This window comes from Rhamphochromis longiceps, linkage group LG12 (genome assembly GCF_057381845.1).
Source record: "Rhamphochromis longiceps isolate RC_006_pf linkage group LG12, R_longiceps_female_GT1.1, whole genome shotgun sequence".
Taxonomy (NCBI): Eukaryota; Metazoa; Chordata; class Actinopteri; order Cichliformes; family Cichlidae; genus Rhamphochromis; species Rhamphochromis longiceps.
This window is the reverse complement of record NC_140568.1, coordinates 15,302,261-15,321,494: the sequence shown is the minus strand read 5'-3', so window position 1 is coordinate 15,321,494 and position 19,234 is coordinate 15,302,261. Positions and strand designations below refer to the sequence as shown.

The 19,234-nt window shown below is 39.2% G+C and overlaps 2 protein-coding genes across 2 annotated transcripts; one reads left to right on the top strand and one right to left on the bottom strand.

Moving 5' to 3' along the window:
* Positions 1–300: 300 nt before the first annotated feature.
* Positions 301–4,290, bottom strand: LOC146657076 (uncharacterized). Its single transcript, XM_085426907.1, has 4 exons — positions 4,186–4,290; positions 3,660–3,815; positions 1,210–1,302; positions 301–615 (listed from the first exon to the last, which is right to left on the bottom strand). Exons 1-4 carry the CDS (start codon positions 4,288–4,290, stop codon positions 301–303), a joined length of 669 nt encoding a protein of 222 aa, XP_085283033.1.
* Positions 4,291–12,258: 7,968 nt separating this feature from the next.
* Positions 12,259–13,944, top strand: LOC146657075 (uncharacterized). The gene is made up of 3 exons (XM_085427006.1): positions 12,259–12,386; positions 13,212–13,304; positions 13,480–13,944. The coding sequence occupies exons 1-3, from the start codon at positions 12,312–12,314 to the stop codon at positions 13,696–13,698; spliced, it is 387 nt and encodes a 128-aa protein (XP_085283132.1). The 5' UTR covers positions 12,259–12,311; the 3' UTR covers positions 13,699–13,944.
* Positions 13,945–19,234: the final 5,290 nt, after the last annotated feature.

Genomic DNA, 19,234 nt, shown 5'->3' with positions numbered 1-19,234 from the left:
TTTTGTTTTCTCCAATTTATTGTATTTATAGCAAATTTCACATAACATGTGAAGAATACATCGAATGCAAGTTATATCACAGAAAAAAAGTAGTGGAGATGGTGGAAACCATTTTTTAACTACAATGAACGGCTGAATCAAGTGATTTTGAAGGTCAAAGAGATGCACTTTCAAAAAAAACAAATATCACCAATTTTGTGTATCTCAAAATGAATAAAAAATGCATTGTATCATCTGTCTGCAGTTCTTTCTGGTGCATGTTCCAGATACATGGTGTAGCTGTTGTATTGGCAACATTTCTCAACGAGAAAGAAGCGTTTTGAGAACCTGTACTTTGTTGGATAGTTTGTGTGCATCCAACTCCATAAGAATCTTCTGCAGAACCTCAAAGGTGTACCTGAGTTCCGGAGGGTAGCTCAGGTTCAGTGAGTAGACCAGACCAAGCAACATTGCCACTGCAAAAGCTACACTGCCCAACTCACCCATCACTTCCACCCCCTCTAGAACAATCATAACATCCTGAGGGTCATCGCCAGGCTCCGCACCCTCTGATCGAATGACACAGATTCCAAAGACTGTCTCTGCTATGGCAGTGGCGATGCTTTTATCAACGTTCTGTGACAATTTAAAAAAAAGAGAGAGAGAGATAATTAATGTAAAATACCTAAAAGCTTTATTAATTGAAACTTTATAATAATGTAAATGTAATCAAAAATGACTGCCTGATATTTTTTCTGACTCAAGACAATCTAATTCAATACCTCAACAAAGTCCTGTCTTTTAAGATATTGAGTTAGGGGTGGCTGTGGCTTAGGAGGTAGAGCAAGTTGTGTACTGGATTAATCCTTGGGTTCTCCAGTCTGAATACCAGAACTAACCATGGGTAAGTTTAAGTTACTAAACCCTAAGTTGCTCCTGATACACTCATCAAAGTGTGAATGCTACATAGAAATACTTGTATGAATGTGTGCGTGAATGGGTGAATCATTATATGATATTAGTTCTGTGATGATATTATTTTATGAGGTTAGTATAAAACACTCAAGAATGGTGCGTGCAGTATCTAGTGAGAAAAATAAAGCCCTTACTTTTCCTATTTTTAAAAGGTAATTTTTAAAGCCACAAACTTCTTGCATGTAGCTTTTTATATGTAGTTTGAGCCTATCTTTGATCATCTCCTTAGATAAGGATAACTGCAAATTAACATACCAGGTAATCCTTCACCAGCTTCTCTGGATCTTCATTCAGGTACACGCAAAGACCTTTGAGGATGCATTCTCTTCTGACTTCAACAGCAGCAGTCTTAATACACAGAGGGAAAATACATAAATTACACAAATATACTCTATCTCACTCTCCACACATAGATATACACACACACACATATATATATAACACACATATATAACATACACATATCTAGCAGTGGGGTTAAAGAACATTTTGTGAGAAATTTAGAGGCTATTGTTCTGCAATCTTTACCCCTTTGGAATAGAATAGTCTTTATGCATTTTAGACAAATCTGTCATTGTAATATTATTTATTACTTTGTCTATGAGTTTAATCATGCCATACCATCCCCAATTCAAGAAAGTTTGGATGATGTGTAAATGTACATACAATCAGAAGGCAATGATTTCCTAGTCTCAAAACTACATGTCACTTACAAATAAACATATAAAATTTTTAATCTGGGAAAATTTGATAATTTTTAAGAAAAATATTAGCTCATATTGAATTTGATGAACTGGCCTGCCAGCTCTCCAGACCTCTGACCACCCCCATAACATTTGAATGAGATTACATTCTTCTCCCAAAAGTCGAGCAACAGAGGCCTATACTATGAAGCGAGTTCAACATACCCAGGGTATCTTTCCCTTATCTGGATTAACACTGGTGATCAGGATATGCACTCACACGAAGTTGGTTATGAACTCGTTAACTTAACCTAGGATTTCCCCGGCTTGTTTCCATAAAAAGGGTGGTGTTAGCTAGGGCTGGGCGATATATCGAGTTCTTTAAAAATATCGATATATCTTCATACGAGATATAAGATGTGACAATATCGTTTATATCGATAAAGTCTATGTTACGTTATAATTATACTTGTGGAGCCGCAGGTTTGCCTCTCTTTCGTCCACTTTTGTCTCTATGCAACGTTACTCGGCCTCGCCTCTCCTTCACTGAACACAACTTCCCCTCCCCCATAGCTTCACCTGCAGGCAATGACAAGATGAAAGCGGAAAATCTCCGTTAGCGAGTTACCGCGAATCGCCCCGTGCGTGGGGCTGGACGGCGTCAACGTGTTAGCGAGCTAACCGCGCTAACGACATGCATGGCCTAAAATCCTTTCATTTTCTCAAAAATCGACAGTGTATCAATGTATGTATGAATTCTGGTTGTGCTTACTGACCGCGAACCGATTTTATGTGGTACACAGCGCTCAGCAATCTGTCAAAAAATGTTTTAATATGACTTTGCTAAGCTACGGAGCTGCACCGCTTGATGGATTGTCGGAGGATTACGGCTACCGGGGAGGAGCCTCGCGGAGTAATACGTACTGTGCTTCAACGTAATATTACCGTACTGTGTGTGTATAAGGACCACAAATGGCACCTGTTCAGAGACGTGGTGCAGCTTTGAAATCTGTCTCTTTGTTATTATGCTCAGCGTCTATTAGTTTACATTTTGACTGCACAATTGTGAGCTTTTTGTTATGCACAAAAACAACATTGTTTTCTTTTATTTATGGACCATGATTATTTAATAAATGCTGATAATTTATTTTTGAGTAATTTCTTCATGTACATCTACGCTGTATGTAAATAAAAGTGCCCGTGTGACATCTGGGACACAGTGTGACTAAGAACTCTCTTTTTGTTCTTAACTTATGGCTTTAAAAAAATATCGAGATATATATCCTTTATCGCCATCCAGCTAAAAAATATCGAGATATGAATTTTGGGTCATATCGCCCAGCCCTAGTGTTAGCAATATCTAACCAATCTAAAGGAGCGTTTCACGGGTCATATGACTCTTCTTCCATGAAATAATCCCTACAAGTGTACTCTAGGGACGTTATCAGATAGGGATTAACAATCTATAAAGAAGACTAAAATATAACAGTAAAAAACACCCATGCTGTTTAGGGACTAGTGATGAATGGTGCAGCAAATGTTGAATCTGATGTTTTAATAAACAGAGCAGTAAAATAAACATTGTAGTTCCAGTAAATTATTTGCTTAAAGTGCTGTTGTTTATTTGTAAGGTGATATCAGCACATTAGGGTCTGACAATTTAATCTGGGCTCACTTGAACACTAAAGGTTATCACGCAGCCTGATAAAGGAAACATGGAAATCACATTAGCTTGTCTCCATATCAAAGTGAAATTAATGTCACTGAACAGATATTTAAGGTGAATTACAAATTTAACTGGTTAGTTCAGCTGCAGTTTAAGGAGAATAAAAATGACTCAGCAGCAGATTAGAATCAAGTACAAAAACATTTACAAATGTTTCTAACTCACCAAATTTCTATGTTTATTTGTAAGTAAAAGATGGTTTTGAAATGCAAATCACTGCATTTTGGTTTTAGTTACACTTTACACAATATCCAAACTTTCTTCAATTGGGCTTGTATAAATATATCTTGTCATACCTGGGTTGCAGGTGCCATGATGGTCTTAATGTTTCTCCCTTGCATTCCACCCTTCTTGGCATATATCTTCATAAGGTTTGCCGAATAACTATCCAGCTGGGAGAAGAACTTAGACTGCAAATGGATTGTTGTAATCCTCTTGAATTCTGCACTCACCTGCAAAAGGCAGAATAATAATCCAACAGACAAAACTAATAATAAGAATACATTTATAACTGAGATTTACACAGCACCTTTAAAAAAAACCCAGGATACTTAACAAAGGCAAATACAACCACAAATAATTAACAGAGGATTGTGTTGTCATTATTCAGTCCACTTAAAAGTGAGTCAAGTCTGTTCAATACATGTGAATGCATAATCCATTAATTTCTTGTATATTAGGTTCCTGCATTCATATTTGTAGCTGAGCTAACACAGGCTGCTTTAGCTGACCTTCAGTAAATCCCATGTGGTCACAAGTTACTTTTATATAATAATCCAATGGAAGCAAAATATTGCTGTTGTTTTAAACCCATTCAATTACCTCACACACATGGAAGAGAGCTGGCCACCTCATTTTGAAATCAGCAATCATCGGTGCTTCACGTACTACCTCTTGCCTTCTGAGAGCAAAGGTCTTCTCCATCATTGCAGCCACCCTGTGGTCATTGTTTTTTTTCTTAACTTCTGACAGGAGGTCCACTCTGATTTCTTCCAGTGTCTCTGCAGTTTCACCAGCTGGATAAGTGGGGCAGTAATTCACTTCAGCTTTTTTTGGCTTCTTCACGCCATACGCAGGAGTACATTTGCCATCAGGTTTATGTTTTAAGGAATTCACAGTAACTTCAGGGCAACCAAGCCGTCTAAGCTTAGTTCGGTAGTTAGCAAGTTTATACTTCAAGCTTGTTTTCCATCCGCCATATCCAGTGACTGAACCAGGCTCTTTCAAACATGGATGGGTTGTTACAAGAGCTTCTGCGACCTCATCAAACTCCCTGTCAGAGAGGTAGACCTTGTACTGAACAATTGTTTCAGCTAAACCATCAAGAATGGCAGACTTAATTTTATGATCAGGATTCAACAAAGCTCCAGTTTCTTTGAAAGTAGCATTGGCCCTGTCCAGCTGTAGTTGAGTATCATAAGAGAATGGGAATGGGGAATGGGGAAGACATCGGGCCATGCAGTGGCTCTTGAGGACGTAGATTCAGGAGAAGACAATATATCTGTATCAAATGAGTTCCCAGGAGATGAAATGGATGAGGAGTCATCTAGAGTGCGGGAAGTGGCAGCAGGTGAGTAAAGAGGGATCAGTGGCTCACCAGGCTCGACAGGTGCAACTGAGCTAAAGATGATCTTGATGGTACTTTTGTCCTGGATGTCCGACATTGACTCCAAGTTGGTGAATTCATTCCCAAATTCTGCATCCACGAACTGAAGTCTGAAGTCCCCATTAACTCCACACTGTCCCTTTATCTGCTGAACTAGCTCACTGACAGACTCTGGCATCCCATTTGGAAGGATCAATCTCCGGGAATCATTTTCGGAGAAAATGATTCTGAGTTTCACCATTGCAGCCATTTCACAACAGCCTAAAAGAGGAAATTAAGACAACGTTAACCGTTTCAACAAGGGTAAATCTGATTTCAACAAAGCAATTCGATAAAGGTGTGGCAGGCTATGTCCATTAAAACTGATATAAATAAAATAATGCCACATTAATTGTCAATACATTTTAGATTTATTAGACTGCCTGTCATAAAAATGAGTTCATTCCTGTAATTGGGACTCTTTCCTTTTCAGTGAGTTCAACATTTTACCATGTTGAACAGGGATGAAGAATTTCAAAATGAATTATTCACATTTTTATAATCAAATTTAAACTGGAATTCTCTCAGGAGTAAAATTAATAAAGCATAACATTCTCTTCAGAAATTAAAATAAATAATTGTAACTTGGCATCTTAATAATAATTTGCTTTACCATTTATTTCTAGTTCTAGTTCTGTAAGATAATATATTGAAAATTAAATGCATAACAACATTAATTGTACTATAGCAATAAAAATATTTAGATTATAGAGCTTATACAGATTATACAGCTATGGCCTACACCGAATATTGGCTGATGATTTAATAACTATGTTAAGCACTGTGTGTGTGTGTGTGAGTGTGTGAGAGAGAGAGAGAGAGAGAGAGAGAGAGAGAGAGAGAGAGAGACAGAGCGAGAGACACACACACACACACACACACACACACACACAAAGACAGAGAGAAAGAGAAGATATTATGACAAACTAATAGTGACTAAAATGATATATACATTATTATACATGCAAAAGATAACAAACCTTATATTACATGTATGTGTCTTTTTAATGTCACCAGTCTTAGAGGCCCAACAAAGTAGTCTGCCAAAGGGTATTCATCGGCAAGTTCACCAAGTTCAATCAACACAGTCTCTCTGCTTGGACATGCAGTCAGCTCAAAGGCTCTGAAATGTTCCCTGTACCAGCCAGAAAGCCTTCTCACTATGAAACACAAGCTCTCCTGAACAATACAAATCTGAACAATCTCTCCAAAATCAGGCAGTCCGCCTGTACACCCATGAGCAACTATCATCCCATTTCTAAAAGTTACACCTTTGCTTGACACACACTTTGCAAGGTGGACTTCAGATGTACCAGGGAATTTCTGTGCAATAGTCTGAGCCATTTCTTCTTTCAAAACATCAACAGGAACTGTTGAGACATTTGTGACCTGTAGAGGATTTTTTTTCAATACTAGATGACCTCAAGTGATATGAAATCATGAGCTGATGCTTAGTGGCTAGCGAAAGGGGCACATTTTTAAAGCAATTGGTGTGGCGCACAACCTGCTTAAAATAACTGTGCTTGGCTTCAAAACGCATTGTCCAGAATCCTACAAGAGGCCCAAACATCCTTATCAGATGAGGATAGTGCTCTAAGTAATGATGTTTTGGGAGCAGATGCACACCAGGGAAGAGTTCTTGGTGCTTTTGTCTGTGCTCTGAAATTTTTGCCTGAAGATAAGCAATGGACTCATCTGTGTGTGTTGGAGCAACCACAAGCTCGACAATGTCTTTCAAGTCCATCAGTATTTGCCATGCCATTTCACCCTCTGGAACCAGATGCCCAATTATGAATGGGAGCAGTCTTAACAGAGCCCAATTTTCATGGGCATTCCCACCTATTGTTGGCTTAGTTGAAAATGTGTGTGTGATCACATGTGGCCTATTTGTCTTGTCAGCCCATTTGTACGGAAAATGCAGGATGGATTTGTTGAGGGTTTCAAGATTAAAATATTTATTGGATATCAGCGATGCCAAACAGCGTCCAAGCTCCACCGGCACTATGCCCTCAAAAAGATCATGCATAATATCTGGAGGATAACCTGTGTGAACATTGAAGTGGGCAATATTTTCACTGATAACACAAGGCCTTTTCACTCCAAAACAGCTCGTACCAGTCTCATGAGCTAATTTTACATGAGAGTCATGGAGTTCTTTAGTCCTGAGTGTAAATGCACCTGATTTTACCTCTTTTGTTTGGATTTCTGTTCTGGTTCCTGTGCAAAATCGGCAAATGTACCCACTAGAAAAGCTCTCAGTAAAACCAGCAATACTGTGAGCCCCCAGATTATCTGCTACAACAACCTGAATTGTGCCTTTAAGACATCTGCCTAGTAATGGAATGAAAATTCCCTCTTGCTCCAGAGTCTTCACATCTTGAAGAAGAGGTTGCATGACACGGCAATAACCAAATTTCTTCACATCATCAGTTTTACACAAGACTGCCAAGTAAATTGATGATAGTGATGAATGTGAGCCTATAGGCAAATTACTCACAGTCCAGTAGATGCCACAAAGCTTATGTTTCCTGCGAGAGGTACCCAAAGGATTGCAAATCTCAAAATCATCTATGTATAAACACAGTAAAATTCTCATCTCATCCCCTGACAAAAAACTGTTTTGCTTGAAGTATGAACCATCCTGAGAAGAGTTGTAAGTATGGTGTTCACTAGTCCCCCTATTTTGGGCCTTGTGATTTTCAACTAACCTGTCCACAACACCTTTCCTGACAAAGAGCTGCTGCAAAGACTAAAGTACAGGCACGTACTGAAAACTCCTTTTTTCCTTGGCATCAAGAATGTACTCAATGGGTTCTACAGTGTTAAAGCTTTCTTTATAATACTGGTTGCGGATGTAAGTTGAGCTCAGGGGTCCCCCCTTCTCGATTGCTTTGAGCAACGGGTTAGATACACAGATAGCAGTGGCTACCTCTTCTAACATGGACCTTTCAGTTGTGACACTGTGTTTCTGAAACACCCTTTCTAGAATTTCAATCGAGAGGGGCAGTGTTGCTGAACTTAAGTAGTGCAGTTCTTCTAAGAACTCATCAATTTTTGTGCCTGGCACATGTGCAAAATGCTCCAACTTGAGCAACACTGCGGCAAAATTTTTCTCAATTACTTCAGGCAAGTTCTTAGCTACATCTGAACCGCTACTTGAACATGCACTGTCTGCTGAAACTGCAGACACTTGATTACCTGCATCTTCCTCAGGATTATAAGAGGATCCTTGTGAAACTTGTGTGATTTTAACTACACCGGGCTTGAAATCTTTGAATGTATGTGGGGTGTGTTTCCTGTTCTTGTGAGAATGAAATGTTCCATATATATTTGTGTGAAAAGTACAACTTTCAAACATACAAGTAACGGTTTCACTACTTTTCAGATGAGTGCCAATGTGTAAAAAATAAGACTTCTCTGTTGGAAGATTGCTACAGGTGCACAAATGACAACTGTATGTTGATAATTGCTGCAACCTCTGGGTGTTTGTACAAAGCATTAAATGTCTTAAAAGTACATGGGCAGTCTATGTGTGGGCATGGGTAACGTGGCATGTGCCGGTGCTGAAGTCTAAAATGTTTTAGTAGCTCATATCTACTACACTCAAAAAAATCAACTAGGGCATGTGTTTGATTAACAAAGTAGTAATATGTTTACATCACATGAAGAAATCATTTTTATGCTCATTAAATGATTCATTCTTTTTTGTTGAATATAAATTAAAGAAAACTTTGATGAGTTAAATTCGTTCATGGCAATCCAATGAGAATGAGGTCCATCAAACCAACGACTCTGATAGCGTCATGTATTGCGCATGCTCCACGCCCACCGGATGCGGAAAGGTCCGTTGAGAAGTTAACGAGTGCACGTGGAGTTACTTCTTTGGCATACCTGATAGTGAGGTAAGTAATATTTCTTGTTATATTTATTTAGGTTAGTGGTGTGAGAGATAAATACTAGTAGTTAAAATTTTTTACCTGTGTAGTGTGGAGATTTAGAGGACTTTTATATATAGCAGGGAGGTTGTAGACCCAAACATTTTTCAAATGTAAGTCGGTGAATTTGATTTTTTTTTTTTAAACTTAACCGGAGTCGCTAATTGTTGCAACAGAGCAAAAACTGATGAGGTTCTTTTGGTAAGTTCGTTTTTTTTTTTTTGTTTCTGTCAATTTTGAATGAGGTGTGTTTCATGGTTATCTGCGTGGGTAGGACTGTTTTTCTTCTCTGGAGTTAGCTAACGTTGAAGAGCGGGAAAGCCGCGTAGAGCCGTAACGTCTTCGCATATAGCTCCGTGAATGACAGGTTACTTTCTGCTTAACCGGAGTTGGTGATTGTTGGTAGTAGTGGTAAGACTGACCGACATGGTTTGGGTGATTTTATGAGTGTTTTATGATGCTCTATCTAAAATTCCTGTTTTTGTCAGTGGAGTTTAGTCGCGGGCAACCGCATTAACTGGATTGATGAAAGGTTTAATTCAACTAAACCAGCGTTTAGGGGAGTTAATAACAAGGAGTAAGATAAAATCTGTCACAATAATTGCATGTGCATTTTCTTGACTTTTCCAGTGCCTTTAATACCATCCGGCCCTGTATGCTTCAGGAAAAACTGAACAGGATGGAGGTGGACCCCTGCCTGGTGGCTTGGATCTCCGACTACCTCACCGACAGACCACAGTACGTCAGGCTGAAGGACATCACGTCTGACACTGTGGTCAGCAGCACAGGAGCACCACAGGGAACTGTGCTGTCCCCTCTTCTCTTCACCCTGTACACCTCTGACTTCTGCTACAACTCTGAATTATGCCATATTCAGAAGTTTGCAGATGACACGGCCATCATGGGGTGTATCTGGGATGATCAGGAAGAGGAGTACAGAAGTCTGGTGAGGAACTTTGTCGCATGGAGTCACACAAACCACCTGCAACTCAACACCTCAAAGACTAAGGAACTGGTTGTGGACTTCGGGAGGTCCAGAGAAGGTCCACTGCCGGTTCAGATAGAGGGGGAGGAGGTGGAGGTGGTCAACAAGTACAAGTACCTCGGGCTGTGGGTGGACAATAAACTGGACTGGTCATGCAACACAGAGCACCTGTATAAAAAAGCCCAAAGCCGACTGTACTTCCTCAGGAGGCTGAGGTCTTTTAACATCTGCAGGAAGCTCCTGAGGATGTTTTACCAGTCGGTGGTTGCTGGAGTACTTTTCTATGCTGTGGTGTGCTGGGGGAGCAGCACAGCAAAGAGGGACTCATCCAGGCTGGAGAAACTGATCAGGAAGGCTAGCTCTGTGGTTGGCATGAAGCTGGACACTCTGGTGACAGTGGCAGAGAAAAGGACATTAAAGAAACTGATGGACATTATGAACAATGCTGGGCATCCTCTGCACACGGCCATAAACAATCAGAAGAGTCTGTTCAGTGACAGGTTGCTTCTCCCCAAGACAAGAACTAACAGACTTAAAAACTCCTTTGTCCCACACGCCATCAAACTGTTTAATTCCTCTCTGGAGGGGAGAGGGAGGGGAAACAGGAGGACAAAGGAGGGGGGAACAACTAAGCTGTAGTGCCTCTTCACCTCACTGTACAATACCTTGTGCAATACTTTTTGTAAATAGTCAACAGTGCAATAGACTCAATACTTGAAATGTGCAATTCACTTGTATTTTTATTTTTTATTCCTATTTATTCTATTTATCCCCTTTGTATATTTTATTTATATTTGTCTCTGTATTTATATATGTGTGTGTGTGTGTGTGTGTATATATATATATATATATATATATATATAACAATTCTGTAACTGTAACTTCGGTCGTTGCTGTGCTTTTTGGAAGTCGAATTTCCCAGAGGAACCCACCCGAGGGATTAATAAAGTTCTATCTTATCTTATCTTATCTTATCTTATCTTTTTTTGTAATATATTCACTTAGTTTTCGAATTCAGAATGATTTAGGTGGATAATTGTTCGGGTTATAGTTTCTCTGGTGCTCTGCATTAAGGCTGACTAACGGTGCGTTCACACCGAACGCGATAGACGCCCCTAGCTGATCACGTGCACATTTGCACCTCGAAGCGCGCCCAGCATGAACTGGTCGAGCTTTAAGATATGCAATTTTCACGCGTATGAAGAAGAGATCTGGGAGGAAGTAGTGCCAGACGGTATGTTATTAAAATGGCAGCTGTCAATCTAGCGTTTGAAGAAAGAGTCTCCCTTCTCTATTTGCTGTGGAGAGCAGAGCAGTGCGTAAAGGACGTCCTCACGGTACCTGGGTCCATCAGGTCTTCCACAAGCGTGAGCAGTTTGGTGAGTTTCACCACTTGCTCCAGAAACTGCGTCTGGATGACGGCCGCTTTCAGCTGTACCACCTTCTGTCCCTTGCCGAGTTTGAGGAGCTGCTGTCCCGCAGATTTTACCAGCTCGAGCGGTAGACGTGATAAGCGCGAATGCACAAAATGCACCACACAAACTGCAGCGCGTATTTTACTTCGCGCTTCAAAGGCGTCAGTCGTGTGAATTAGGCAGAAAAGCGTTTTCTCAATGCAACTCTGCTTCCGAAGTTTAGCTGGACCCCCAGTCGTGCTTCATCGTGCTCCTCCATTGACTTTATATGTAAACCTGAAGCTCTGGTCGCGTCTATCGCGTTCGGTGTGTACGCACCGTAACAGTCTTCACATTTCACAGTATGTAGATATTAACACAAATTTGTCAGAGTAATAACTTTGTTTTAATTAATTTCTCTCCCCAGAAATACATCACGAAGGTGTTGGTAAATTCACTAAAGGACAAGGCCCAAGACAAAAGTCAGGCAGCATTGAATGTGAAAAAGCCTAGAAGAGCAGAAGTCAATTACTGTCCGCAGTCTCCAAAAGGAGAAACCACTGACAGCCTGGAAAAAGAGAGAATTGCACTGCTTTCAGAGGTTCAGAAGAGAAACAATGACAATATAGTGACAATGAAAATGCAGAAGACTTTTTCGTACAGAAGGCAAGAAGTTATTCAAGGACAGCCCTTCATTGCAGATTTTAAAAGCAGATGGCCAGCTCTGTTCACCGAGAAAGAGGTGCATGTCCTATATGTCTAGCTTTATGTCGCAAGAGTGTGTTTATGGTTGACCAGTTATTTCTTGCTTCACTAATATTGACATAACATAGTGATAAAACAGCTAATAATTCCTGGTATGTCCTTCCTCTGGTGCATATTATAAGTGCATTGTTCATGTTTTTCAGATTGACACGGAATTCCTGCACATATCGACAGTACCGCTGCTATCTAGATTCTTTTATGAGCTAGACTTGTACACTCCACGCATGATGGAGCTCTTTCGAGGCAAAGGTGGGGTGGCTGGCAGAAAAATGAGACACATCATGGTGGCCATCTCCAAGGTGGGTTAGATCTGTGCTTAAGAACTTTTTATGCCCATAATCTGGCAATTTTATGAGCAAAGATATCTATACATATGGTAGGCAAAAGTCCTAAGAGGTTTTCATATTTTATACAAATTATATAAGCATCAGTCTTATATTAATAAGTAATTGATAAAATCGTATGGTTAATTTTGATCAAAATGACCCCCCCCCCCCCCAAAAAAAAAAAAAAAAAAAAAAAACATTAGTGTTTAGTTGCCTCATTTTGTGTCTGATTTGGTTTGGACAGATGTTTCGAGGTGGCTGTAGCTCAGGTGGTAGAGCAGGTCAGCTACTAACCAGAAGCTTGGCGGTTTGGTCCCAAGCTCCTCCAGTCTGCATGCCAAATATCCTTGGGCAAGATACTAAACCCCAAGTTGCTCACCGATGCATTCATCGGAGTGTGAATGTGTATGAATGTTAGACAGTAAGCAGTAAACCCGGTGGCACCAGTGTCCGGCAGCCTCGCCTCTGTCAGTGCGCCCCAGGGTGGCTGTGGCTACAATGTAGCTGCCATCACCAGTGTGTGAATGGGTGGATGACTGGATATGTAAAGTGCTTTGGGGTCCTTAGGGACCAGTAAAGTGCTATATAAATACAGGCTATTTAAACAGTTTCGAAAATGTGATTGGGTGAATGAATTGTTGTATAAAGGCAGCTTTGGGTGCTCAGAGTAGAAAAACGCTATATCAGAACCAGTCTATTTACCATGTGGCCTTTTGGACTCTTCCAAACTAAGTATTCCTTTTTCAAACTGCTGCCTAAAAGCTAAATATTGTCATTATGGATTCCCTTTTTTCTTAGGATGACACAATACATACAAGACGAGCATGCATCCTGAAGTCCTTGTGTGTCTACCTGAATGAAGACCATGAGAAACTTGTGAAGGAATATACGGTCAGTTACATTCACAAGTTGTTCTGTGTTATGTAATTTGCTCCAGGAGTTATGGGTAATTTCGATATATGAAATTGTGATTTTACAATTTTGCAATTGGTCCTTGTTTTGTTGAATTCCTTTTTTTTTTCATATCTAGACTCAAACAAATGTATTATTATATTTTACGTCACAGAACACTGAGGCCAACACTGAAGCCATGCAACAAACTGTGATGGGAGTGTATGTCATACATCAGGAGGGTGCGGAGCCTGGAGATGACCCAGAGAACATCGGTGTCCTGATTGAAGGCGTGGAGGTTCTCACTGGTTTGAGGAGCATTGCAATTGCTTGTGCTCTGTTATTTGGACTGATATACTGTCTGAACCTAAGCTACCCACCGGAGCTCAAATGAACTTTTGAAGTCTTGCAAAAGATTATCATGAAGCTGGATGGACAGAGGTTGTCATCCAAGGCACAGTTCCTAAAAAAACAAACTAATGGGGTGAATGAGCTTGAAACAGACTCAGGCAAGCCAGATATTTCTTTTTTTCAAGGTTTCTGCAATGCAAATATGTGCTTACTGTTTTAAAGTTTAAAATTGTAAGTTATAAAATGTTCATATAAACTATGTGGTTTGCTCTGTGGCTATTATACAAAGATTGTTCGTTCATAACTTAAAGTCTTATACACTTGAAGTGTAAACACTGATTTTTGCCAGATGGCAATTGTTACAAAGGCAAATGCACACTGGTTTTCACAAATTGTTTGAGTGGAGCAGTTATGCTCAAAATTGAATGTTTTCTCCACACGTTAAATTGCATAAAGTCACTATTAATGGATACAGCCTTATTAAATGGAGGACTAATGTATGCAAGCAACATAGTAATGTTGAATGTTATGTCTGAGCTTTAAATTGTGTTAAAATTCATATTGTTGTTTGCAATGCATATTTTACTACATTTTACCAAAGTTGCTTTGGGGATAATATTTTTTTGTCTGCAAACTATTCAACAGACTTATTTCATTTTTATTATTAGGGTTAGGGTTATTTTATTGTATTTTTTCTTTCTGTCAGCATGTCTTGATCTGGAAGTTCTGTGGTCTTAGTATGAGATGGTTAAAGGGGAGAAAGCTAGGCTGAACTGGGATCCTGCCAACTGTTTTAAGAATGTTCAAGCAAAATAAAAGAGATGGTTTTGCAAGTTATCATTTATGTATGTTTCATTAATTTAATTTAAATTAATGTTTACATAAGCAATACAAACACTAACTGAAACATGATTGGTGTAAGTACTACAGACATAAATTACATTTGTTCATTCAACAAGATTAACATTGGTGTAACAAACAAATATTTTACTAGTTCATGTAACAAGACTACAGCAGGCGGTGCTGGACCAAGGCCAGGAAGATCGTGAAGGACCTCAGCCATCCCAACAACAGACTGTTCTCTCTGTTGAGGTCAGGAAAGCGATTCCGCTCCCTGAAGACCAACACAGAGAGACTGAGGAGGAGCTTCTTCCCGCAGGCGATATGGTCTCTCAATCACACCACCACACAGTACTGACCCACACATATGGTTCTTACACACACACTGGACTTTCTGGACTTTGGTTTTGCACAACACTGGTCACTATATTCTTCATTTCCGGTTAATACTTGTACAGCTGCTGTTATTGTGTATATATTTATTTATATTTAGATTTCTTCATACATTCTTATATAGTTCTATATTGTGTATTGTGTATTTTGTTGTACAGTTATTTTATTTTCAACTTTAATTTATATATTTATCTTTATCTTATTCTTCCCAGTTAAATTTACCCTTCATTCTAATTTGTGTTGTACAATTATTTCATTTTTAACCTTAATTTATATTTTATTCCTTCCTAGTTAAATTTACCCTTTTTAATTTTTCATATTTATTTCCTTTCTTATTCATAGCCTTTTCCTTTTTTGTTTTCTTTAGGTCACGAGCAGTTGTCCAAGCATTTCACTACATATTGTACTGTGTATGACTGTGTACGTGACAAATAAAAATTTGAATTTGAATTTGATGTGCCAAAGTGTTTAAACAATATAACATGAATTTAAATTTATTTAATTAGACTAACTTGGTAAAAAAATGTTAACTGAATAAAAATCAAATTAATTGAATGTTAATGTTTAAATTATGTTACACTTACAAACATATTTAGTGTTGAAACAACACAATCAAGATGGATTGATATAACATGATTTGTTTAGATGGAATATAGGTGGCAAGATGAAATTAAGTTCATCCAATGAATTATTTTTTTGAGTGTAGGTAGAGATCCACTACACACCTTACAATGCCACATCCTTCACTCAAAGGTTAAATAAATAAACAACAGGCTAATCTTCATTTAAGTGAACCCTAAGTAATTAATGACTGGACTCAATCAATCACTAAGACCCTTTCAATGTTTTTAGCCCAACTACATTCAAATCACAAACTCCAGCAGCAGGTGGAAACGCTTGCCGCTGAAAATGCCACGCTACGGGAGTCGGTTAAATCTCTCACCGATAACGTGACCCAGCTAAACATTGAAAATAAAAAAATAAAAGAGTCCGTTATCGATCTACAAGCCCGTAGCATGAGAGATAATCTTGTGTTTTCTGGTATTCCAGAAACTGCCGGAGAGGACGCAGAGGCAACGGTGAAAAACTTCATTAAAATCCACCTGAAGCTGCCGGAGGACACCGTAAAGAACATCGACTTCGATAGAGTACATCGCTTGGGGGGCGCGCGGTCGCGGACCGGGAGACCACGGCCTATTGTGGCCAAATTCAGTCAAAACAAACAGAAGGAACAGGTGAAGAGTCGCGGCAGAGAGCTGAAAGGAACGGACTTCAGCGTGAACGACCAGTTCCCCAAAGAGATCCTGGAACGACGCAAGGTCCTGTTCCCAGTTCGACGTAGCTTCATCCAGAAAGGCTCCCGTGCTGTCATCGCCGTGGACCGGCTCTACGTGGACGGACAGCTTTACCGCGACCTCGGCACCACACCGTGGTTATATTAACTGCACTCCAGATAAGAACCCGCTACACTCTTTTCTTATTCATTCACACTCTCTCCTTTAACATGAGTTTAAGCTAGTAATATCAATATGATGTCATAGCAGATATAACACCGTCACCCTCCGTCATTGCTTTAATTGGAATGTTTCCGTTTCGTTTCTTTTTTTTTGTTGTCGCTCACAGTTCATGTGGTTTCTTTCTTTCTCTTGTCTTTCACTGCTGTGGTCACCTACTTCCCCACTCACCTACAAACAACACCCTCTATTTCTCCATATTTTCACAACACGATCACGCAAACACATCAGCTCAACGGCAGCACATTCACAACAGCCTCACAGCACGCACAGACTTGCAGGACACATAAGCAAGCCACGCTTGTTCATATTAGTGAATATTCACACACATAGTCAGACTTATGGAGTCTCTCACCACACTTCTTTTTCTCTTTCTATTTACAAACAAGGGATGTTTCCACATTCTCTCCACCTGTCTAAACGAAACACCCAGCATACATCATTAGACATACACGCACAATTAAGGGCATGCTGAGGTTTGTCACATGGAATGTAAATGGAGCTGGCACCAGAGGAAAGAGGTTAAAAATATTTAACCAGCTTAAAAAACTACAGGCAGATGTTGTTTTATTACAAGAAACTCACAAACCTGTCACAGGTTTAAATGAACTTAAAACACCTGAGTTTCCTAACGTGTTTGCAGCCGGTTATAATTCTAGACAACGGGGAGTAGCAATTTTAATACATAAAAATGTTAATTTTACAGTACTCGATACAGTTATAGATCCAGAGGGTAGATTTCTAATTATTAAACTATCAATATTGAACAAAAAACTATGTATTGTTAGTATATATGGTCCAAATGTTGATGAACCCTCATTCTTCCACGGTTTTTTTAGTGCACTCTCTGAACACCTTGATTGCACACTCATTCTTGGCGGTGACCTCAACCTTGGACTAAATGAAGAAATGGATAGGCTCAACACAACAGGAACTCAGCGTAATTGGCAGTCCACAAATATAATCAAACAGTATATGAACGACTTTGGTCTTTGCGATGCATGGCGCTCTCTTCACCCCACCAGTAAGGAATATACTTTTTTCTCGCATGTTCATCACTCTTACTCTCGTCTGGATTATTTTTTGGTCAGCAGCTCACTGCTGAGTGACATTTCAGACACTGAGATTCATCCTATAGCTGTCAGCGATCATGCTCCTGTATCTTTAACACTAATGCACAAGAATAATACTACGCCAAGTAAAAACTGGAGATTTAATATATCACTACTTAAAGATGAAGACTTTATTAAATACTTTAAAAAGGAATGGACTTCATATTTAGACTTTAATGACACTCCCGGAATATCTGCTTCTGTTCTATGGGAAGCAGGGAAAGCTGTGATGAGAGGTAAAATAATTTCTTTCTCATCACACAAAAAGAAAGAAGAAAACAAAAATATTCAGGAATTAGAAAAAAACATCAAATCACTAGAAGAAGCCTACGCGTCCCACCAAGATCAGGAAACATTGAACAAAATATGCAAAACAAAACTAGAATTAAATGAAACTATTAATAAAAAAACACAATTCCTTATACAAAGACTTCGCTTGCAGAATTTTGAACACAGTAACAAATCAGGTCGATTTCTAGCTAACCAGCTAAAAATAAATAAAGAAAAAATAACTATATGTGCTGCTAAAGATTTATCGGGGAACACAATATATGATCCTGGAAGAATAAACAACATTTTTAGGGATTTCTATGAAACTTTATACTCACCACAAATAAACCCATCTAAAAATGAAATTGATCTGTTTCTTGACAACGTAACTCTTCCAAAATTACTAGACAGTCAAGCAATGGAACTGGATTCGCCACTGACGCCAAGTGAACTCCAGGAAGCCCTGATAAGTATGCCCAATAATAAGGCTCCAGGTCCAGACGGCTTCCCTGCAGAATTCTACAAAGAATTCTGGACAATTTTGGCACCAGTATTCCACAGCATGTTGCAGGAAATCGAGGAAAAGGGCAGACTACCACCAAATATGAATTCTGCCAACATTAGTCTCCTGCTAAAACCAGGCAAAGACCCTTTATTTCCCTCAAGCTATCGTCCAATTTCTCTTTTAAATGTAGACCTTAAAATAATCTGCAAAGCTCTCTCAAAGAGATTAGAGAAAATGACCCCCCTCTTAATTCATCCTGACCAAACTGGTTTCATAAAAGGTCGGCACTCCTCAACAAACACTCGTAGATTACTTAATTTAATAGACTACTCATACGATAAAAACATCGAAACCATAATATTATCTCTAGATGCAGAAAAAGCATTTGACAGAGTTAATTGGAAATTTTTATTCGCAACTTTACACAAATTTGGTTTTGGAAACTCTTTCATAAACTGGATAAGAATATTATACAATTCCCCAACGGCTCGTATCAGAACAAATGACCAGACATCCTCCAGCTTCTGTCTCCTGAGGGGCACCAGACAGGGATGCCCACTCTCCCCTTCACTTTTTGCAATTTTTATCGAACCTCTAGCAGCAGCATTTAGACAGGCTACAACAATTAAAGGCATAAAATGTAAGAACATAGAACATAAAATCAGTCTCTATGCGGATGATGTGTTGCTTTTTCTGCAAAACACACAAACCAACCTCTCTGAGGTAATTACTTTAATAAACTGGTTTTCAAGAGTTTCAGATTATTCAATTAACTGGCCAAAATCTACAGTTCTCCCCATTAACTGCTCCTTCCATAATTCTTCCTCTGCCCCACTGCAATCCGGAAATATTAAATATTTAGGTATTAATGTCTCTCCTAAGCTTTCAGACTTAACTAAACTAAACCACATCCCACTTCTAAAGAAAGTAGAAGGCGATCTGACT